General features: G+C 39.4%; 1 protein-coding gene across 7 annotated transcripts in view; it reads left to right on the top strand.

Annotated features, from left to right (window-relative positions):
- Nucleotides 1-25,128, top strand: part of LOC129724986 (solute carrier family 12 member 4) — a 318,737-nt gene that overhangs the window by 169,636 nt on the left and 123,973 nt on the right. For all 7 annotated transcript variants that reach the window (XM_055680331.1, XM_055680330.1, XM_055680329.1 and 4 more), the window contains one exon: nucleotides 22,851-22,921. In XM_055680331.1, the coding sequence (XP_055536306.1) occupies nucleotides 22,851-22,921 (71 nt within the window). The remainder of the gene's footprint in view (nucleotides 1-22,850; nucleotides 22,922-25,128) is intronic.

Genomic DNA, 25,128 nt, shown 5'->3' with positions numbered 1-25,128 from the left:
CGTCTGGTAGGCCTTAAACGCGTCGGATCTTTGCGTGTAGACATCGGAGCACTCTTGGTCCCACCACGGAGTGGGAGGCCGTTCTTTGATCGTTACGCCGGGATATTTCTTCGTTTGGGCTTGCAACGCGGCGTCGAGAATCAAGCCCGCGAGGAGGTTGTATTCTTCAAGTGGTGAATGATGTTGAATCGACTCGACCGCTTTTGAAATCATTTCCTCGTATAACTTCCAATCGACATTTCGTGTGAGGTCATACGGAATGTCAATTGGTCGCATGCGAGTTGACCCGTTAGTAATTGAAATAAGAATAGGCAGATGGTCGCTACCGTGAGGATCGAGGATTACCTTCCATGTGCAATCCAACCGTAGCGACGTCGAACATAAGGATAGATCCAAAGCGCTTGGGCGCGCTGGAGGTTTCGGGATACGTGTCATTTCACCGTTGTTTAAAATAGTCATGTCGAAGTCATCGCAAAGGTTATAGATTAAAGAGGAGCGGTTATCATTGTATGGGGAACCCCAAGCCACGCCATGAGAGTTGAAGTCTCCCAAAATCAAACGTGGCGAGGGAAGAAGTTCTATTAAATCAAAGAGCAGCCGTTGCCCAACCTGTGCTCTGGGAGGAATATATATTGAGGCAATACAAAGCTCTTTACCTTGTATTGTCATTTGACATGCGACAACTTCGATGCCTGGAATCGAGGGGAGGTTAATACGATAGAAAGAATAGCACTTTTTAATCCCTAAAAGTACTCCTCCATATGGGGTGTCTCGATCAAGGCGAATAATATTAAAATCATGGAAGTTGAGATCAATATTTGAAGTAAGCCAAGTTTCACAAAGGGAAAATGCATCGCATTTGTTTTTATTTATCAAAACTTTAAACGAATCAATTTTTGGTAAAATACTTCTACAATTCCACTGTAAGACATAGATAGAATCCTTCATATACGCAGTTGAATTAGGCATCGAAGGATACAATCGCTGCAAGGAGAGGCCATTGGGCAGTCAACTGCTTCAAAAATGATCTAACTGTTGGGAGGAATGCTGTAAGAAAAATTTTAATTGGATCGGGTACATTGAAAGTTTCAAAAATCCAGTCCACAATGTCAGAAAATTTCACTAATCCAGAGTTTGTTTCATCAACTGGGAGTGTAAAAGGAGCAACTGGGGTTTTAGATGTTCCTGGCAGTGCTGGGAACTCCTTCTGGGACTTTAAATTTGCCAGCCCAGGAGGAGTTTGCTTCGGTTTTTCCGCAGCACTGTTTGGTTTGTTTGTAACTTTCATTTCACTTTGAGAAATCTTAGGACCTTTTCTGGGAAGTTTAGGAGAGGAAATATTTTTCCTCTTTCTAGACTCCCCAGGATTGGCGTAAGATGCTCCCGCTGGTGAATCGTCAGAATCGGTTTCCTCAGAGGGCAACAGATCGAAGGGGTTCGAAGTAACGGGAGAAGTGGTAACGGTCTTCTTCAGCATGTCAGCGTAGGAACGCTTTGAACGCTCTTTGAGAGACCGTTTTATTTTATCCCTGCGCTGCATGTACACCGCACATGTCGAGAGCTCATGCAGATTTTCTCCGCAGTGAATACACTTTTCAGCGTTAACACTGCAAGAATCTTCCGCATGAGACTCCCCACACTTGCCACATCGTGCCTTATTGCAGCAGTAGGCGGCTGTATGGCCTAACTGCTTGCAATTCAGGCAGTTCATGACGCGGGGCACGTAGAGCCTCACAGGGAGACGAACCCGGTGGATCGAGACGTGGCTTGGTAGTGCAGACTCGGCGAACGTAACTCGAAACGAGTCTGACGGAGTGTATACTGTTTTGCCACCGATGATCGATGCTGACCGCAATTGCTTGCAGTCGAGCACCTTTACTTCGGGACACGTTTTGTTCTTAAAGCACCCTTTGGCACTTTGCAGTATACACTCGACGGACAGACTCGAATCGGTTATGACACCGTCGATCTCCACGTCTCGTGCGGGTATGTAAACGCGATACTCGCGTGTGAAGAGCTCAGAGCAAGCTATATCGTTGGCCTCTTTCAGGTTACCGACCACGACACGGAGCTTGTTAGGCCGGACCTTGGAAATTTCGGTCACGCCCTTGTACTCCTTCGTCAGGTCTTTAGAAATCTGCAAGAGGTTCAACTGTTTCGATTTCGGTCCCGCCTTTGGCCGAAAATAGACAGTATAGCTGCCCTGGGCTCCGTCTGGGTAAAGCCTGGGGCGAGGGGGGACTGAAGAATGAACAGGGGAGGGGGTAACAGAAGGGTCAGGGTCAGAGGGGTTCGGGGATGGTGGCGCGGGAGGCGAGGGATCTACATCCATCGCGCTATGTTTAGCGCACTAGCGCTGACAAGAACACGTACCTTTTTATTTCTCCCTTCCAGTAAGGTTGGTTGTCCGATCGTTCGAAGTAGCAGCCGTTACAGCCAGCAGCACCAATACAGCAGCACCAAACAGCCACCAGCAGCGAGCCAGGTGTGAGATCACTCCACACAGCGATACGACTCGCTGATACTGATGGCTTCTTCTTTTTCCTCGTTTGTGTCTCGTCCACTGCTGTAGCACAATCCAGCCAGCAGCCAAATCGGCTTACGCACCAGCTGGCAGTCACGATGCGAAACAGTTGCACAAAGGAACGACCTTGAACCCGGATTTATTTCACTCGACCAGGCAAACAATGCCAACACTTGTTCACACGTCTTTTGTTTTATACTCTATCGGACCGATCACCAAACACGTCCAGTACTGATGCGTGTTCGGCACAGAATGGACAGAATGCTTGCTTACGCTGTCAAAAATTATTAACTTCAAAATTGGATTTGGTTATGACGATCTTCATGCTGCCCTAACACGGGGGAATAATGGCAGTCTGGCGACACACGCTGAGATTCCGTAGAAAAACAAACCGCGCTGCTCCTGAGACGCGGTGACCAACCACAGGGCTAGTGCTGCTGCTAAGGAAGGACGACTGCTGTTGACAACTTGTCTCTGCCCAGAACTATTATGAGCGGCTTCGGCTGAAACAGACTCTTATATAGGCCAAATATCATGTTTTCAATTGCAAGGTATATGATTCTGTCGACCGTGCTTGGGAAGCAATCACATAACGACCAATCAGAGGACGTAATTTTCGTTTAAACAAGGCTTGACAATTATCAATAGTACAATAGTTTGCATAATCAATCAATAATTTTCTACATTTGGGTGGATGCGTGTATAATTTTCCAAACAATTGCTGCAAAAATGAAGGAAATCGGTTGATAACAAACCGATTTATAAGCATTTGAAAAGGGACATATTTCGTCGAAACGAAAAGGGTTAATAGTTTTCCTATTTACATCCCTATGTGGTAGGCTAAAGAAAAACGTAGCTCTACGTCAAAAATTGGACATGATCATTTCATTTACATTTCGTATATAATATTACTACTATTTTTATGTACAGAGCAATTTAAAAGAAAAAAAGGTAACAATTTAATATTTTTCCTTATTATCATTACTGATAGGGTTGTTTGATCGGTCTGACGTCTTCAGAAAAGTTGCAGAAAATAGCTTTGTTCTATAAAAAAACCCTAAAAAGTTTTTTGCCTATAAAAACTTATTCATTGAGTTGCAGTTGCAGAAAATAACTTTGTCCTTTCAAAAAAATACTCTAAAAAAATTTTTTGTCTAAAAAAAATTTAATTATTGAAAAAAAAAATTTTAAATGAACACTACGAAAGGGTAACTAAACATCAACAAACAATAAAACCCTGAATATACACCGAAAAATAACAAGAAAAAGTTCAAAGAATAAAACATAAATTAAAATAAAAACCCTGCTTGTTAAAAATCTGAATTTCTTCTACGGAATCTATGATCGGTATCGTGTCTTTAATGAAAATGTAGATAGTAATGTTGTCCCTAAAATAAGATTGCATTGCAAAAAAAAACAAAAAAAAGTTTTTCTTTGAAAAATTTTACATTTTAATTTTTTATTCGACAAAGTTTTACAAACTATCAATGTTAAACTGAAATTTACTTTTCGTAAAAATCAGGTTTTTGAAATGTGAGGTTACGAGATATTTAATATGTGATAATATTCTACTCTAATAGAGTGCCATTCTTGACTTCAATAGGGTGCCATTCCGAAATATCGACAATAGAGTGAAACGGAAAATAAAAAGATTTCAAATGCTTACAATTTTGTTATTACTTAACGGCTTTTAGTCATTAATATCTTGTTGGATAGAGAACAAATTTCTCTAGTTTTCGAAATCAAATTCTTAAAACATTATGTCTTAGTAAAGAGGTTAAAATTCATTCAACTAACGCGCAGCGCAGCCCAACTTTTTTTTTACTTTCATTAAAAACACCGTATGCGTGGCCCCGCCCACTTGTCGCATTAGTCATCCCCGTGGATATATAAGCCAATCGCACGCGTTTATTTCACCACATCGTAATTTGTCCAATGACTTACGCACGATTCGGGTAATTTAATGTAAAATCGATTCCAGTTCACAATTATTCTTCGTGTTCTTGTGATTACGTTCCTACCACGTGGGTGGTAAACGTAGAAGCAGCCACACAGCCAGACCTAAGTCTGCTAATACCAGTATCCGTAAATTATGCGGGTTGGTACAAAAGTACGTTTCGATCTGGCAGGTGCAATGTACCTTGCTGCGGAAAAGTTGCAATTGGTAAGGGATGTTGCTAAAGATAAAAGAACGAGAATCAATCTGCAAGTGACAATTCGCAATGACGAGAAACTGAACGAGCTTCTATCATCAGTAAAATGTTCTTTCGAATATCCAAGCTGTTCTACCATCGAAGAAAACAGGAAAAAAGGTATTATTCGATGGATTCCCAGCTTTGTAGAAAATTAGCCCAACCGTCCTTTTGAGGACGATCACTTGCTACTTGATTCACTTGTTCAATAGCAGCTTTACAAGCTATAAATCAACAAAATTGTTTGTCGGGAGGTGTAGTATTCTACGTCAGCTATGCAGTCGTATCTTGGATACAACCTCCTACTATTTTTTGGTAAAAGAAGTCTTGCGGTGTATGTTTTTTTCTGAAAGGACTAAATTACTCTCTACAAATTTACCGAAGACAACATACCAATCGTGCAACTTCTGATGATCGCACTTTCGCAAATTGATTGATTCCTTGCGATTTGTTCATAGTCTGCAAATGCATGACGAATCGAATATTAGATACGATCAAAGTCAAAAGACAAATTTCCATATTGAGTAGTATTCGGTCATTTTCGGCTTTTTTTCAGAAACCGGAAGTCGCTATCTTAGCATTCAAAATGGTATCTGGGGTTTTACGCCTCCATGCATCATCACGAATACGGAAATATTCATACTGGCTGGCATTTGGTTACTTTAGACTCTTTTCCAAAAGCCAGGAGTCATCATCTTGGACTTCAAAATGGCATGTGAAGATAATTTCTGGTATTTGGTCATTTTCGGCTGTTCTCCAGACACCCGAAGTCGCCATCTTAGAATTCAAAATGGTTTCTGAGGTCCATTTGTGGCTTTAGTGCGTCATTACGATTCTGAAAATTCCCATGTTAGGTGGTTTTTGGTAACTTTCTACGATTTTTCAGAAACCGGAAGTCGCCATCTTGGATTTCAGAATGGATTTCAGAATGGCACTTGGAGAATATTTTGGGCCTTTGAACGTCATTCTGGTTCCGGAGACATCCATATTGGGTGGTATTCGGCCATTTTCAGCTGTTTTTCAGAAACCGGAAGTTTCCATCTAAAATTTAAAAATGGCGTCTGGAGTCGAATTCTGGCTCCTGTGCATCATTCCGACTACTTTAGGCAGAATTCCGAATAAACTGGTTGAAATATCTGTTTAAATTGTCTGGGAGTCCTCCCCTTTTCCAGAGTACGGATAAGTGCCAAACCACTAAACAAATTTATGTTCGATTTGTATAAGAGCCCTTACTTTGAGGAGAGAGAGGAGTTTCGAACCACCACTTAAAAATATTTTTTTGTTCCCAAATGTGATTCCATTCACTTTATTAGTTCTGGAGTTGTGAAGAAATAAGTATTTCATCTGTATGGGAGCCGTCTCTTTTAGAAGAGGGATGGTTGTCGAACCATATGTTTCCCCTAAAAACATTCACATGCCAAATTTGGTTGTATTTGCTTGATTGGTTCTCGAGTTGTGCGAAATTTGTGTTTCATTCGCATGGGACCCTTTCCTTGCGGAAGAGGGAGGAGAGTCGAACCACCATGGACATATTTGTTACCCCTAAAACATTCATATACCAAATTTGGTTGTATTTGCTCGATTGGTTCTCGAGTTGTGCTAAATTTGAGTTTCATTTGTATGAGACCCCTCCATTCCAGAAGAGCGTGGGGTATCGGACACCCATGTAAATATTTTTTAGCGTCATTAGCCTTTTAATTTGTATGAAGATGGCGTCATTATGCTGTGTATGTATTCGGGCCTTTGGTAACCTTCGCTGGCCCCTGAAACCCCTATATACAAAATTTCACGTCGATCGGTGCAGTAGTTTCCGAGCCTATATGGATCAGACAGACAGACAGACAGCCAGACAGAACTGCATTTTTAAATGTTCAGATGGTATTGATAATTTCAAATGGGGTAATTGTTCCTACATCCATCTCAAGAGCGATGAGATGAATATAGGTGTCGAAACGAATATAGTCGCTATGTTTGAAACCAGAACGGTTTGTTTGATCAGTGTAACGTCTTCGGCAAAGTTGTGGATAAAACTTTCGTGTTTTGAAAAAAAAAAATACACTTAGAAAAAATTGAAAAAAAAACTTGGAAAATAGGGTATAGAACTTTTTCGGCAGTTTTTTTTGCAGCAGTCTTATTTTGAGAAAAGCGTATTTTTTATTAAAACAACAAAAGATTAGCTAAACATTGATGGTTGTCTAATCATGGAGAAATGTCAAAAAAAAGAATCTAAAAGAAGAAAAATAAATTAAAACCAACACGATTGGTATGTTGTCTTCGGTAAATTTGTAGAGAGTAATTTAGTCCTTTCAGAAAAAAACATACACCGCAAGACTTCTTTTACCAAAAAATAGTAGGAGGTTGTATCCAAGATACGACTGCATAGCTGACGTAGAATACTACACTTCCCGACAAACAATTTTGTTGATTTATAGCTTGTAAAGCTGCTATTGAACAAGTGAATCAAGTAGCAAGTGATCGTCCTCAAAAGGACGGTTGGGCTAATTTTCTACAAAGCTGGGAATCCATCGAATAATACCTTTTTTCCTGTTTTCTTCGATGGTAGAACAGCTTGGATATTCGAAAGAACATTTTACTGATGATAGAAGCTCGTTCAGTTTCTCGTCATTGCGAATTGTCACTTGCAGATTGATTCTCGTTCTTTTATCTTTAGCAACATCCCTTACCAATTGCAACTTTTCCGCAGCAAGGTACATTGCACCTGCCAGATCGAAACGTACTTTTGTACCAACCCGCATAATTTACGGATACTGGTATTAGCAGACTTAGGTCTGGCTGTGTGGTAAACGTAGAAGCAGCCACACAGCCAGACCTAAGTCTGCTAATACCAGTATCCGTAAATTATGCGGGTTGGTACAAAAGTACGTTTCGATCTGGCAGGTGCAATGTACCTTGCTGCGGAAAAGTTGCAATTGGTAAGGGATGTTGCTAAAGATAAAAGAACGAGAATCAATCTGCAAGTGACAATTCGCAATGACGAGAAACTGAACGAGCTTCTATCATCAGTAAAATGTTCTTTCGAATATCCAAGCTGTTCTACCATCGGAGAAAACAGGAAAAAAGGTATTATTCGATGGATTCCCAGCTTTGTAGAAAATTAGCCCAACCGTCCTTTTGAGGACGATCACTTGCTACTTGATTCACTTGTTCAATAGCAGCTTTACAAGCTATAAATCAACAAAATTGTTTGTCGGGAAGTGTAGTATTCTACGTCAGCTATGCAGTCGTATCTTGGATACAACCTCCTACTATTTTTTGGTAAAAGAAGTCTTGCGGTGTATGTTTTTTTCTGAGAGGACTAAATTACTCTCTACAAATTTACCGAAGACAACATACCAATCGTGTTGGTTTTAATTTATTTTTCTTCTTTTAGATTTTTTTTTTTTTGACATTTCTCCATGATTAGACAACCATCAATGTTTAGCTAATCTTTTGTTGTTTTAATAAAAAATACGCTTTTCTCAAAATAAGACTGCTGCAAAAAAAACTGCCGAAAAAGTTCTATACCCTATTTTCCAAGTTTTTTTTTCAATTTTTTCTAAGTGTATTTTTTTTTTCAAAACACGAAAGTTTTATCCACAACTTTGCCGAAGACGTTACACTGATCAAACAAACCGTTCTGGTTTTAAACATAGCGACTATATTCGTTTCGACACCTATATTCATCTCATCGCTCTTGAGATGGATGTAGGAACAATTACCCCATTTGAAATTATCAATACCATCTGAACATTTAAAAATGCAGTTCTGTCTGGCTGTCTGTCTGTCTGTCTGATCCATATAGGCTCGGAAACTACTGCACCGATCGACGTGAAATTTTGTATATAGGGGTTTCAGGGGCCAGCGAAGGTTACCAAAGGCCCGAATACATACACAGCATAAGGACGCCATCTTCATACAAATTAAAAGGCTAATGACGCTAAAAAATATTTACATGGCGGTCCGATACCCCACGCTCTTCTGGAAGGGAGGGGTCTCATACAAATGAAACTCAAATTTAGCACAACTCGAGAACCAATCGAGCAAATACAACCAAATTTGGTATATGAATGTTTTAGGGGTAACAAATATGTCCATGGTGGTTCGACTCTCCTCCCTCTTCCGCAAGGAAAGGGTCCCATGCGAATGAAACACAAATTTCGCACAACTCGAGAACCAATCAAGCAAATACAACCAAATTTGGCATGTGAATGTTTTTAGGGGAAACATATGGTTCGACAACCATCCCTCTTCTAAAAGAGACGGCTCCCATACAGATGAAATACTTATTTCTTCACAACTCCAGAACTAATAAAGTGAATGGAATCACATTTGGGAACAAAAAAATATTTTTAAGTGGTGGTTCGAAACTCCTCTCTCTCCTCAAAGTAAGGGCTCTTATACAAATCGAACATAAATTTGTTTAGTGGTTTGGCACTTATCCGTACTCTGGAAAAGGGGAGGACTCCCAGACAATTTAAACAGATATTTCAACCAGTTTATTCGGAATTCTGCCTAAAGTAGTCGGAATGATGCACAGGAGCCAGAATTCGACTCCAGACGCCATTTTTAAATTTAAGATGGAAACTTCCGGTTTCTGAAAAACAGCTGAAAATGGCCGAATACCACCCAATATGGATGTCTCCGGAACCAGAATGACGTTCAAAGGCCCAAAATATTCTCCAAGTGCCATTCTGAAATCCATTCTGAAATCCAAGATGGCGACTTCCGGTTTCTGAAAAATCGTAGAAAGTTACCAAAAACCACCTAACATGGGAATTTTCAGAATCGTAATGACGCACTAAAGCCACAAATGGACCTCAGAAACCATTTTGAATTCTAAGATGGCGACTTCGGGTGTCTGGAGAACAGCCGAAAATGACCAAATACCAGAAATTATCTTCACATGCCATTTTGAAGTCCAAGATGATGACTCCCGGCTTTTGGAAAAGAGTCTAAAGTAACCAAATGCCAGCCAGTATGAATATTTCCGTATTCGTGATGATGCATGGAGGCGTAAAACCCCAGATACCATTTTGAATGCTAAGATAGCGACTTCCGGTTTCTGAAAAAAAGCCGAAAATGACCGAATACTACTCAATATGGAAATTTGTCTTTTGACTTTGATCGTATCTAATATTCGATTCGTCATGCATTTGCAGACTATGAACAAATCGCAAGGAATCAATCAATTTGCGAAAGTGCGATCATCAGAAGTTGCACATTGAGAAAAATTTTTGCTCCCAGGCATTATGGTGACGATTTTTTTTTGAACAATTTGTGCCAATTTTAAACCATCGCGGGCAACACACAGGCAACCGAATCTGATATGCTTTTAATGTTGTTTAATGTAAATCGGTTACAGAATCTCTAAGATTGTTTAGTTTGATCGCTTTCTTTTTTTTTTTTTACATAACGTTTGAACTAAAAGTCCAATTATGACAAATCTTTATCGTACCATTTATTTGACGTTAATATTATAGAAATCGATCAACCCATCTCTGAAAAAATATGCTCAGGGCTGCTCTAAATCACCGTAACGAATATAAGTATTACTCACCAGCAATGAGGAGAAAATATTGTTGTTGTTGAAATTTTGTTAGTTAAGCTTTCCGGAACTACATCTTCATTTTTCTGGTGGTTATCTGATGACAGGCTTCGTAAAACATAGTAACGACTCACTAACATGGATGTTTAGTTTGTGCTCAAAAAGATGTAATAAATTTGCTTCGCATATTTATGTGGTATTCAGTCGCCGAGCTGTGCTTAGGTTACCGCTGCAAAATTGTAGGCACTGTATGAGCAAACAATGTGTTGCCTCTGTTATGCTCTGATTAAGTTATTGTCCAGATGTCATTCCTTGCCGCACGCGGTTCAGTGAATTATTAACAAGTGCACTAGTTAGAACAATTGAGAATCTGTGTTGCAAAATGGTTGCACGGATTACTGACTTATTTCCCAAAAGCGTTAATTTATGGTTATTGTTCCGTACGATTTTCGGCTATGTTTAGTGCAAACTAAGAAAAAAGGAAACAAATGAAAAATAAACCGACTCTCAAGCTTCTCCGAAAGCGTATTCAGTTTTGACATTTCACCGTTTCGTATCATTATGCAATTATGTGCGCATCAGTTTAAAATCAAATTTGCTTCAAATATCAGAGTTCGAATAAGACCCACATAACCACAGCGAATATCGCCCACTTCAACCCATGGTTGAAGTGGAGCTTGTACATAATGATTTTAGTTTAGGTTTCGTTGGTTTTCGAAGCAATGAGTAGTTATGCCTTTTGCGGAAATTTTTTATTTCAGCCGAGTCTTTAACCTCAAATTTTATTGTTGAAGTATAAAGAAGCCAAACAGTGACCGGTATCAAACGATTTTTTACAGTTTTCATTTTTCCCGATGGCTCTCTAAACTTTAGCTGCGACCGCTTGAGTTTTTGTTTCTTTCATCAGAAACGGTCCACATGTGAAATGGGTTTTCTAATGTTTCGGGATCAATTCAAAGAAAAATAATACCGTATATTTTCGCTCAGGTACAGTTTCAAGTCGTGACAATATTTCGACTGGTACAGAAAAGTTTCGTTGCAATTTTTTTTCTATCCTTTCTGTCTAATAGTATTCTGGTTACCCTACAAACGTACGACATCACTTGTGTAATTATTTCTTCCCATTTTACTCGGCAGCCATAACTAAACGATTCCTGCCAATAAACCGAAAGAGTTTTCAGGGAAAAAAGTTAGAAAAATAAACTTTAAGCGCAAACTACACCGAATTGCTTCTAGGCGTCTCGAGTTGAGCAAATTTGCTTCTCGCTTCGAGCGAACCTAGATGAAGCAAATTAATAATGCAGATGGATGATGCTTCACAGAACAGTCATTTGCTGAATAGTTGCTGCTTGTTTCATGGTGATTGAAGATAGTACAGTTTGATATTAAAAACTAGTAGGTAGAAAGTCATTATTTAATAACAATTGAAAGTTGTACAAAAAGGCACGAAACGCTTCTCAATAGATTCTAGTTTTTCAAGTCTCGCAATCGCAACGATTATAACTAACCTAGAACCTCGATTTCTCTCACTTTCCCTTAATACATTACTCAATGGCGATCCAGTTGTTGACGATGTTTCTTATTATGCAAGCAGCGGCACAAGTGTAGATTATCTACAAAGCCTCTGTCTGTCGTTTGTAGTTGAGCCAGCGAGTCATTGCCACGTACCGTTTTAGCAGCAAACTGCCTTCAAACCAGCCATAATCACCCCAGGTAAGGGGAAGGACGGAAGCTTACCAAGCTCAGGCCGAAGACGCCTCGAAGTTGACAACGCCCTATAGTAGGGACAATATTCTGTGCAACGTGGACCTGCCCGAGTCTGACCCAATTCGAGCGGCTTTGTGTGCGAATTCGGTCGCTCGGAACGGAAGCAGAACCGTGTTTTATGGTAATGTGCGGCGGCACGGAGGGATGACGTTGCATGCGACTAAATGTAATCAGTGAATGTTGGTGATTTAATAACGGTGTCCCTTCTCTGTGGTGGACGACCGTGTGATAATTCGCCAGACGAGGACGGTTTCGCGCTTGTTAAAATGATTCCATCGCTCTGGCGGAAGACAATTGGCAGATGTTGCGATTTATGAGAGAAAAAATGAAAGTATTAAGCGCTTACATAACACACTCTGGTTTGCGTGTTCGGCGCGCACAGTTAGAAAAGCTACATAATTTAGTTGCTAACCCTCTAATGGCTCTATTCATTTGCAAAAACTTCATGTCTGCCAAAAAGTGATACTAGGTAACAATTTTTTAATAATTTATTTGTCTAGCTGTAAATTATAAAAAAAATGTTTTCTGAAAAATTATCCAAGCAAGTTTTTTTTAGTTAAAAGACTTATTTCAATGCTAAAACTTTGGGATCTAGTCATAAGAAGGACCTCTTGATATTTTAATGAAAACCTTACTTTGAACAAACACTCAACGTGGGTTCGAAATGTTTAAAGCTTTTAAGAATTCTAATTTGTTTTTTAGTATTGAAAATGCTGAGTATAACGTTAAATGCTTAGTTCATCGTGAAATAACTATGATAGGGAAAAATTGCCATCCGGACCGAAAACTGCATCGGTAGTTAAATATTTCAACTTTATCTTATTTTAAAATCAGAATTCAAACAGTAATAACTGTTCAATGACATGATAGACTTTCATATGTCGTTGAGTAGTATAATCGTGTCTGCCTAACGTACCAAAAAATACTTGAACTTTTGAATAAGGCGAAAAAAGAAAATGAACGAGCAACAAAAAAATATGCATCTGAAGGAGAGCAAGTTTGATTTTGGCGTAGAACTACGTCTCTCAGAAAGTTCGGCTACACAGGAATTTAAAATGAAAATCTCAAAACGAAAAAAACGCCCAATTTCAAATGCTAACAAGTCGATTATTTTACAATGAATTTCTTTCGTTCTTGCAGCAATCGATTGGAAAATCATCTATGCACTTTCCCACAAGTAGAAAATTGTAATTCAATTATTCGAACTATTGTACTATTGAAAATTGTTAGGCCGTGGTGAAGCGCAGGTTTTTACCTCTGATTGGTCGCTAAAAGCTTTTTTGTGTGCACGACAGAAATATACACCTAGTAAACTAGGAATGCACTCTTTAAGTTGTATAAAATCCTGTCTCTGCTCAAATTGATTATTTTACTAGTAGATGGCAACTAGGACGGTCCTAGTTAAGTAGCAGTGGGTACCAACAGCGGTAGTGGTAGTGGCACTTCCTTTAGCAAAAAACTGCCTTTGTACGGTAGTCATAGCCGGATTTAGATTTAAATTTGAACAAAACTGACACAATCCTTCTATAACCTTTCTTCAACTTAGATTTTTATATGACATGTACCTTTATTGAAATTTTGACAGCTGGAATGTGGGGGGCCCTCATGTTACTTGCTCCCCGGTCCACACATAATCCAGCATTATGCAGCATTACTAGTAGGTACATCGACAGGTACTTTCTCCAATGAAAAGCTGCCGTTTCGACGTGAACAACGTGTTATCAGAAGAATGCCTTCCTGTTCCAGGAATGAAAAGCTGCCGTTTCGACGTGAACAACGTGTTATCAGAAGAATGCCTTCTTACTCTTTCATTCGAGAATAGCACAGAGATGCGATCAGCAACATATCCTATGTTAAATTGAACAACAAATAATCCTATTTTAACAAATTAAATACTTAACTGAAGACTTAATATGTTCGGGCCGGCACTTCTTCCAGGAAAAAGCTCTGCTGTATTCTATAAATGCCGTCCCTAGTTTTCAGTGTGAAAACAGCCTGTCACTTCGTCATCAGAGGGCCTCATTGAGATTTGGTAATATTGTTTGAATCGAACGTTTACAAGATTTGAAAATATTTTGCTTTATCCCTTTCCATTAAACAGATGTCTTCGTCATACCCAAATCCACCATTATTCCCGCTGTCGGAGTAGCACAGAACTGTAATCAGCATCCTACATTATTTGAAATTGAACAATTGATTGATTGATTAATTTCTTTTGAAGGGACTTTAACCCTTAACAAAATTGAACAACAAACTGTCGTTTTAAGAACAACTTTGATATAACAAGTTTCGTTACTTGGGATATTTCCTCACACTCTCTTTGAAACTTGTTTGCGCCACATAGTGTTTGTTCCATTTCTGTTCAGTGATGTCGTATTTATATGTGCATATATGAAATTCGGCTTCACTTCAACTGTTTTTTTTTTGCACCAGATTTCAAAAATAATCAATACAAGTAATGTAACAACTCACCTCATGCAGAGGCATAGCCAAGGGGTTTCAGGGGTTTTTTTAAACTTTATCGATATTTTTTTTTGTTGCCTACTCATTTTGCTGCCATGCGGTCGTCGTTGTTGCTCCCGTGAAAACAAGGTGTCTAGTATCAGCGCTTTATTCTGGCGAAAGAATGTGAGGGAATTATACTGTTTCAGACTATGCAACCGATGAATGTCTGTAGTAGGAATGGAATTTTGTGACTATACTTCAGGGAAAGAGGCTGCTGCACGATTGAGCTGGAATTTTGCATAGGACTTTTTATCGAGAAGATAAAACTTTCGAGTTGATTTGCATGTTGTTTTCGAATTAATCGTTGCCTAATCTACTCAACGGTTAGTTTAAATAGAAAGTGCGTTGCACGGTAAGCGACATCGCTAATGATAGCAACAAAAAACTCCTCCATCTCCTAAGTTGTTCTTTCCTATTCTCTCTCTTCAATATTCTCTCGCACTCATTTTTTTACTGCAACGCAACCTTGCGGTCATAGCTTTGCATACCCTTCAGTTATTTTTTAACAATAATTGGTGTTTTATGTTATCTGAATTGATGAAATTTAATATTTTCATTTTAGGTAAAACATATATGTGGTCAAATACCGGGAGTTAAATAATCGGGTTCCTTCCAAAATGGTGTGCATTCAGGCAAAAAAAATTTACCACATTTCAATGTACCCCCGTCGTTTAAATTAGCGAAAACTTGAAATATGTGGAGAAAAATGTCAGTAGATTTTCAGGTAATCTACACGTAAAAGTTGGATGGTGCGGAACCACATCAATATTGTGCTTAGTTAGCGCATCTCCTGTGTAGTTTTGGAACCAGTACAGCTAATGTGTGTTGTTAATAACGCATTTGATGCTCTAGCGTATTTTCATTATATTAGACAGCTCAAAATGATTACACTTATACAGTATAAATAAGTACTAGTATCGTGATGATAATTTGTACTGGCATTGGTAGTGCAACTAATGCACTACTAATGCAAATATTAACTAATCGATTCACTCTCATGAATCCGGTCATTTAAACACATCATCGAACCAATAACAATTGAAAAAACATTTGGTTTGTTCAAAACATTTTGCGTTTTAAGAAGACTTTGGTTTTTTTTTTCATACGCATTCGGTTCCAAGATACTGCCTCCAGTGTCAGTAAATCCTGTTGCATTAGCCTTTTATACGCACCGGCTCGCGCAAGTAACCGCTGTTTTTTTTACCACCCCAAAACTGATCGTTCGCCCGAAACTGAAGTTTACCGAAACATCACGATTTTTGTGTGTATACATATACATACTCTGATTTCGATCTCTGTCAATGTATTCATTGTACATCTATTGCGTTTTACACATTCATTATGCTATTCCAGAGAAATCAATGTGCGTTTTGAGCGGAGAAATTGGTTGAACTTTTGCGTATATGCTTTCAAAAAGGAGTATTTTTATTACATAATGGGTCTTGAGCAGCCATGTCCAAAACACGCTCTGCACTGAGGGATATATTTGAAACACGAAACGGCGTGCTTAGCAATTGCCACTCAGTGTTGGTGTAAGACAGACGGCACGAAGGGCGAAACTTAAAACACCGAAGCCAGTGGCAGTGTTATACGATCGCCACTGGTGCCTCAAGCTTCGGCAAACTCCGGAAACGAGGGCTTTACTTTCGTGAAAGCACCGTAGCCGAATGTTTGAACTTCGTAGAAACACCTCTTTCACTGCCATATAGCTCTGCTAGGCCTAATGCGAAGCGAAACATTTCCAAAAATACTCACATTGTTGGTATTATTCTTTACGTGAGACCAGTGTTTACAGTGGCAGTGTTATACGATCGCCACTGGTGCCTCAAGCTTCGGCAAACTCCGGAAACGAGGGCTTTACTTTCGTGAAAGCACCGTAGCCGAATGTTTGAACTTCGTAGAAACACCTCTTTCACTGCCATATAGCTCTGCTAGGCCTAATGCGAAGCGAAACATTTCCAAAAATACTCACATTGTTGGTATTATTCTTTACGTGAGACCAGTGTTTACAGTGGCAGTGTTATACGATCGCCACTGGTGCCTCAAGCTTCGGCAAACTCCGGAAACGAGGGCTTTACTTTCGTGAAAGCACCGTAGCCGAATGTTTGAACTTCGTAGAAACACCTCTTTCACTGCCATATAGCTCTGCTAGGCCTAATGCGAAGCGAACCATTTCCAAAAATACTCACATTGTTGGTATTATTCTTTACGTGAGACCAGTGTTTTCCGAAGCTAGATCCACCAGCGCCGGTGTTTGCCGAAGCTTAAGGCACCCGTGGCGATCATATAACACTGACACCGCCTTCGGTGTTTCAAGTTTCGCCCTTCGTGCCGTCTGTCTAACACTAACACTGAGTGGTGGTAGCAAGACTCGTCGTATCGTGTTGCTATGTAAAAATCGCACCAGTGCAGCACGGTTCAGTGTTTATACCAAGGCTGGTCTTGAGTACTCATGAACCGAACAAAATGTACATAGCATTTATTAAAAAAGGTGAACTATAACACTGGTAAACACAGGTTTTAGCCTAAAGTTCAAACCAATATGTTGAAAGTGCGGAGATTAAATTCACCGCGTACTTCTTCTCCTGCATGAGCGCTAAACGTAGCTATTTTTTGCACCACACTTCTTTCTTCTGCTTTGTGCTATGTTTCTCCCGCTGGCCGAAAAAAATAACTATTTCGCTGCTCACGGCCGAGCAAAACAAATGTGGCGAATCACTCTAGTGAGAATACACCGTAGAACGCACTGCTTAGGTAATACAATAGAGACAACTTGAATTTTCTGGTAGAAGAATGATGCGGAGTGGTGTCTGTTTTTTTTTAGTTTCGAGATTCAAAGCAAACGCAATCTATTTTCCTACCGAGATGCTCCCCTCACTTGATATATACTCAAGAGACTCACTGATTTGCTGTTAGCTCTGTTGTGTAATGATTGCGCGTAATGTCCTTTCGGGAAAGAAACCTCCCCTCAATTTATTACACCTCATGAAAAACATTTCATATTTCACCACGCTTGGTTTTTTTGCAAGCTCCTCAAAGTGCAGAAAGTGTGTCTGCAAGCACGTGCGTCGATTTGCTCACCAGTGTGAGAGCAATTGTTTTCGCATTGAAAGATATTCTCCTACACGCTAATGATTCTCTGAGGAGAAACGACAATCCTGCTCAAGCTAGAAAAAATTAAATGTTTATGCATTTTAGGCATTCCTTTGAATTTTGGTGTCCCTAGAAAAAAAAAGTTTTTCAGAGACTTAAATAATTTTTCCCGTGAGACAACGTAGAAGCGACGAACCCGACGAGCAATTACTTTGCGGCCTTTGCCGCACTTTTTCATACACTAGGAGCACTAAACGGCTACGGAACGGTTAAAAGCTATAATTAATCTTTCTAGGGCAGGGCAATTTCAGTTTAAGGACAACTTGTTTTTCGCTTTTATCGACTAGTGTAATCATTCAATGGCACATTTGAACTGCTCTACAAATGTTCAGTTGAACACTTATTGAATGTTTCAAGCTTGGTTTACAACATACTGCCTATTCAGGACCAGAATTCGAGAGAAGCTACCCGAACGATATCGGTGAAAAGTCGAACAACGAGATGCATTGATTCACGGACACTGGATACGCTCGTTCCAGCATCTAGAATATCTTGGCACTATTGGACAACAATCAGAGTATTCAATGAAAACCCGGCTCCGGACGGTCGACGACCTTGAGCGACGAGAAGCTCCAAAGGATGCTGAAAAGGAATACCGAGGGAAATGTGGCTACATCGCTGCGTGCACTTGGCCGAGAAGTTGGTGCAACTCGCCAAACCAGGCATGGGGAAACCACAGCACTCCAGAGCGCATGTTGCCTATCTGCCAACAAAAACACCACGCAGGGCATTTCGTATTACCCTTCGTCGCGAGTTCAAGACAAAACACTGGAGAGCCATTCGTAAACAAGCCAACCGAGGGTTTTTAACTTCGGCACATGAGGCAACCGAGAGCTTGCAGTTTCGGGGAACACACAAGCATAAGTCGCCACGAAGAGATTGACAATGGAATAATTATGGATAGTTGGATGTTAGCCATCGCATACAACCACCTGCAATATTTTTTTCTTAGGGTAAACGCTCCTATATTCATCTCATCACGCCTTTTTGAACAATTTATCGTCAAATTTTACCATATTTTCAACGTAAAACTTTCATCCACTTGAGAAAATCGAGAAGCAAATAGATTTACTTTCAAAAATTTGTAGAAATTTGACGGTAAATTGGACAAATGAGAGAAATAAGAGAGATGAATAATAGAGCGATTACCCTATGTACTTTTGAAAAAATAAAGCGTTTGAGGAAACACGTGTAGGCATGCGGGCTCCCGAGGGCTCACGAAGTTAAGAACACTCGAGCCTGTGTTTGCCGAATCTTTCGAAGGGCTGTTTTATCTAAACCACTGCAGGTTTTTCGTTTAGTATACGCACTGAAGGGCAATCTGAACACCCTCCATGGCATCGCTTGAAACACACACGCGGCGGTGTGGTGGGTTTAGACATGCCTGGGCCAAACAGTGAAAAAGTACCTAGCGAACATGGACATACATGTCAAGAAGCAGCAGTCCCGTCCACTAGTCTCGAAGTTACAGGCAATGACGCAGCGACAGCGCCTGAATAAGATGGTCAAGTCGATTTTCTCGGCAAATAACGACGGGGTGTTGGTAATGGTGATGAAATATATCGCACACTGGATGGCAACGACTGGCAGGGCACTTCGTATTTTACTTCCCTCATGTAGGAAGTGAGCACCGAGGTGACGTTTATTACACACACGCCAAGTTTCCCAAGAAAGTGCTGCTGTGGCTGCAATTATCGAGAAGGGGATGTCAAAGCTGGTCTTTCTTCGTTCCGGACTGGCCGTGAACGAGGAAATATATAGTACGAAGGGCCTGCCAGAAGTTGCGTCGTTCTTCAAGAAATACCACAAGAGGCGGTGTTCTGGCCAGATCTGGTGTCGACCTACTACTCGAAGCGATTATTTAAGGAAATGGAGCGGCTGAATATTGATGTGGTACCTAAATTGGCGAACCCACCCAACGTCCCCAAGTTGCACCCCATCGAGGATTGCTGGTCAAACCTGAAGCGTAAGATCTACTCTAATAATTTTGTCGCAAAAACTGAGGAGAAATTGATAAATAAAACGAAGAAAGAACTCAGAAACATGCCTACACGCCATGGCTAATGTTAAAGTTAACTGCCGGAAGGCCGCACGCAAAGGCGCAGAATATACTCGAGCACCTCCTCAGTCTGTAGTAACTACTCACATGAAACACACTAGTCTTAAAGAAACAAACTGGTGAAAAAACACTACAAATGCAAGCTTTTACAAAGCCGTTGTCCAAAAAAACGAAGTTTTTTACAATCTTTTTCCAAACAACGTTTTTCTTACGACGGTTTTTTAAACAATGCAGTTTTTTACACAGTTTTTTGTTACACGGTTTCTCTGAAAACTAGGTTGTACAAGTAACAAAGCGCATACATCCCTATTCCACTAACGATACAGTCAGAAATAACTTGTAGTTTTTTATTGGGGACGATTTAGCGAAAAAGATATACCGCAAAAGAAACGAGAAAGGAATCGAACATTGTAGTGCTATTTCCACCACGCGACGAGTGCTATCTATGGTGCGCTACGACTTATCACACAGCCGTACAAGTATCCCATACATATTGATGAGAAATTTATCCCGAATGGTTTCCCCGTTTGTTCAGTACCTACTTACTTTATAACACGTTCTGCTGCTACACGATAAACAGGTGAACGGTTCAGCCATATAACTGATCCACGTGCTACGTTTTGGTGGAGTCGTCAATCGAAAAGCAATTCCAAGCAAATGTATCAAATTGTTCCATAGAAGAAGTTCAGGTTTAATTTCACTAAGCTACTACATTAATGTCATGGTTTTAAAAATAAGGAAAATATGATCTCGTTCGCAAGCCTTCCAAGCATATATTTCGCTGTAAAAGTTAGTATGCTTGAATAAACAGACTATCATCGCCAATCGTCACTTGCCCGAATGGTATTTCGATTTCTTTTTCCGCTGATTCATGGATCATTTTTGTCCAACACTCGGAAAAGCACTGAACCGTGCTTAAATTGCGGAAAAACAGATTTCAGTACGCATGGCCTCGAAACCAGCCAGTCATGAACAGCAATATTTTTCAACCTGGCTTCCTTTTTTTCAGCGGGTGAAAACCGTAAATCCTGTCAGAGAAATTGAGCCACAGCTCAGGAAAAAAGTACACCTCCACTCAGATTCTATTTCCTGCTACGTGCCAATAGGCGAACGAAAAGTGTGATATTTGAAATTCTGTAAGCCACCAATTTTCTTTCCGGTTCAACACACAATGCCGTTTCCTAGAAACTCGAAGGTAAATCTCAAGTTAAATAAAATTAACTATTAATAAAAACGATTTGCAAAATAGATTGAAATTCCCACAGTCAGCCATGTTTTGAACGAATTTTCATTCCATGGCAGTATTTCCACATCAGATGCATCCACGAGAGCAACCTTACTCGGTGCTTCATACCGTAACAAACCACCGATTGTTGGTTTCTGTGTTCCACTCGAATAATTTCTAATTTTTTAGCGAATTTTCCCAGGATAATGTAACTGCACTAGCTGTCGCCATCAGACGACCCACCAGTTATGCAAGTGAAGCACCGCACAGTGCGCCACAACGACCAGCTGAAAATGACGCTTCCTTTCTGCGTGACGGTCTCTTGCTCCTGTCCACCGAGTTCTCGATGATAATCATTCCTGCTAATGATGTCGCATTCCGGGTTGATCGCAATTCTGGTTGCGCTGAAATTACCGATGGTGACAAGTAAGCATCGAAACGTTCCGCCCAATGAAATGGAACTGGTTTCGGTCGGAACTTGTGATGGAACTGGCAGCAGGACGGCTCCGGCCACAAGCATTTGCGACGTACCTAATGAACTGTAAATTCATCACACACTCACAATTAAAGTGAGAAAATGTAGTTTTCCCAGTCGTGGCTCACTTTCAACGCAACTGATTTCGACCCAAGCTCAACTGTTTACTGTACCAGTAAATGGGAATTTTGATAAGGTCCTTTGGGTTAGTTAATGTCGAAACTAGTCGTTAGAGGCGAAATAATTACGGAGTTGTTTTACTTACAAGCAGGGAGTGGTTTTGGTGTTTTTGGCTGGTTGATTTCATCAGGAATATGAAAATCGTTTATTCGAAACTTTTTATAGCATAGCTCGCTGTCAAAGTTCCTTTCACGATCTCAAAATTAATACCATATCCAATAAATTTTCAGCTTGACGGTATGTTGTTTTTATATCGCATTAGTTGCGGCGCGTACCTTTCATTGATTAATTGCGTTCCTGACATCGATTTGCATTATGCCTTCGAGCGGTGCCACGTTGAGTTTCGCCGTTGTTTTCGCTTCGCACATTAATCTGACGCATCGAACTGTGAACAGGCAAATATTGCCTTCGCGGTACCGCACTCATTTCGACGTCGTTCACATACGCTGTTGGATCATACACGTTTTTAAAGGTTGTCCTTTGAGATGAACCATAAACAAGTATATTTTCAAGAACAAAATGCAACAATAGCGCCGATACTGTTTTGATGCTGCTGTTTTTAACCGTTTCACGGGTCAGTAAATTATTATTTTTGAATAATATTTTTTCATCGCTTCAATAGGTCAGGGGAAAAACATTTTCGTTTTCAAATCTGTTTTTTTTTATTTTGTTTATATCGGTGCTCGATGAATATCGAAACGGAACCAATCTTTATCGAGTTTTCGACGATGAAATGTTTGAACTTTTTCACAATCATCACTTGCACAAATATGAAACGAAAAACGAGTGACGTTCATTAGTAGAGCTAGAATCGCTAATGAAGGTCTATTCTATCGGCTTGTTCTTTGGATGGAGGTGGAAGTGCTTTCATGTCACAAAAAATGCACGCTTCAGTGCATGCAAAGAAGACAAGCCGGCAATGATCAGGTGCTTGGCAAATCCGGAAAGCTTGTATTATTTGAAATATTGATCGATACGCTTTTCTGTCTACTGACATTGACACTGTTGTCAGCGCTGCCGTCGTCACCGACGTCATCAGCATCGTTCCTGCAGTGCTTGAGCACGATCCGTGCTTTTTCGATTGTTCGGCTTTCTTTTCTATCTCGCCAATAGGTTTTTATTCAAGCTTTTCGTTAGCCAATGATAACTAAAAAGTGATTGAGGTAAAATTTCCTGATTTGTGACTTTTCTGATTTCTTTTTTTTTTTCTTTTTATTTATTTTAGGCGAACCCACCGATGACCAGCCTTTCGTGTCGAAGAAAGAAAATCTGGACACCAACCTGTACCTATACTCGGTAAGTGTAGATGGAAAACCGAAAAAATAAAACACGTCAACAGATATTTGACTTCCCGTGGCGTTTGGGTGTCAATACAAAATTAAGAGTTGTTCTATGATCCAAACGATATTGAAAAATTTTTTGGTACTGAAGAGTACTGCCTCATCACTTTTGAGATAAACCCCAGAAACTTCTTTACAGTACGTGCGCTCTCAAAAAATCACAAAAAAGTTATGTTTGCTGCTAAAATGATGAAAAAAATATAAATTTTGGTCAGTCCCACGTTACAAATAAATGCAAAACAGGCTCAAAGCTAAAAACAATTAATGGAAAATTATAGTAACTTTCATTAGAAGACTAATTGAAGTGTATTAATTGGAACAACCACAACCTTATTGCATATAAAAGTATTCTGTCACAAAATTGACCAAAATTTTCGAAGAAATACAGCATTCAAAATAACCGATTTAGAGCTATTTTATTAAATCACAAAAAACAATGTGCGGTCCATCGTACCGCACAATTTTGTAGAAGAAAGTTTTTCTCTAGAAGATTACTATCGAGCTTACTACTAAGCTCGTTTCCTAGAACGCTGTGCCATAGTTATTTGGCGTCTCTATCGATTCAACAGAGAAAGGAGGCGGACGGTTGAAGTTCGCGTTGGAGTGGGTGAAAGGTTTTGACGCGATTTTGAAACGACTATATTCACAGGAATGGTTGAATAGTTATATTCTTTCATTTTTTCAGTTTGAGTTTAAGGGACAAATTTTTTCCTCTTTCATCGTTCAGTGTAGTTGAAAAGGTTGTTGTTACTACACGACCGCAAGGGTAACGTAGAATTACGACAGCCTGTCTTATGTCAATGTATTTCTTGCAGTAGATTTGGATGTAGGATCGATATGTTCATATGTTAACACTTTTGAAAGAAAGATGAAAAGATATGGTTCAACTTTTATGTGTCTTCAAAAGTTTTAATATGTTTGATAATAAATGGAAATTTTAAATTTCCATGTCCGTTTTTCTCGAAACTATAAATTATGAATGGTCTAAAGCAGGTATTAGACGAAGCAAATATTTGCTATTTTGACGTGGGACTACGGCTTTGTTTTCTATAATGACATGCATTCTGTAAAATTGGAAATGAAACTGGCAAATTATGCGTCAAATTCAAACGATAATAACAGCATAACCGCGTAATGGATAACAATAACCAATATGATGTTGTTGGATGGATAAAATGTTGGACAATTTTGTAATACGCTAGTTATCATTATTATTTCATTGCTATGCGGTAAAAAATGATAAAAAGTTTCAAGGACACATATACGCGAACAATGAACCAATCACATGCGAGCGTTCCTAGCACAGACTATGTGAATGGACACCAACCATTTCCTGTGATGTTCTCTGTATCAGTATAAAAAAATTGACAGCGTTTCCCCGTCCCAAAAGGTCAATTTATATTTGCTTCCATGAACTTAGACTGAATTGATGTCTCGAAGGTTTCTTTGAACAATTTCTGGATTTGCTGTTAGAGCGTAATAAAAACTGATGTCTTGAAAGAAAACATGCTGTTGAAAGCAACAATACCGTACAGTAAATGGGGAGCAGAGTACCGCAGGTCTCTCATCGTGTATGATAGCAGCGGTACACTTTTATTAGCAGCAGTACTATTCGTATTGCAGCGGTTCACTTATATTCGTACATTTCTATTCGTGTGAATAAACTGCAATGCTGCTGCTGATTGTGATTGAAGTTTATCTCATGAGTATGATTACCATTACTCAACAAGAATTGAACATTTTTGCACCGGTTATGGTTTTTTTTTATTTTATTCTATCTTCGACATTCACTAAATAATCGTGACTGGCATTATATCGAAATAGTAAATTATTAAAAATACAAATTTGGAGAAGAATAAAAGCCGACGAATGTTTGTGAAGTTTTTATCCGTTTACCAAGATTAATTTGAAACCTCTTTTTTTTCATTCGAACGTTGTTCGATAATATTTTTTTAATTTTTAACTAAACAAATAATACACGTAAATGTAATTGTTAACAAATGAAATAAACTTGTCGAGCGAAAAACAAAAATTTGAACTTAACCTTCGTTTTAATTATTGATTGCTACGATTTTTTGTTGAAAATTGTTGATAATTTCGTTCAACATTTCTTCTTATGTTACCCTATTAGTGAACCTATGTTTTATAATAAATTTTTATAAT

Source organism: Wyeomyia smithii, chromosome 2, assembly GCF_029784165.1.
Source record: "Wyeomyia smithii strain HCP4-BCI-WySm-NY-G18 chromosome 2, ASM2978416v1, whole genome shotgun sequence".
Classification (NCBI taxonomy): Eukaryota; Metazoa; Arthropoda; class Insecta; order Diptera; family Culicidae; genus Wyeomyia; species Wyeomyia smithii.
Note: the sequence above shows the minus strand (reverse complement) of the source record. Positions and strands in the feature narration are given on the sequence as shown.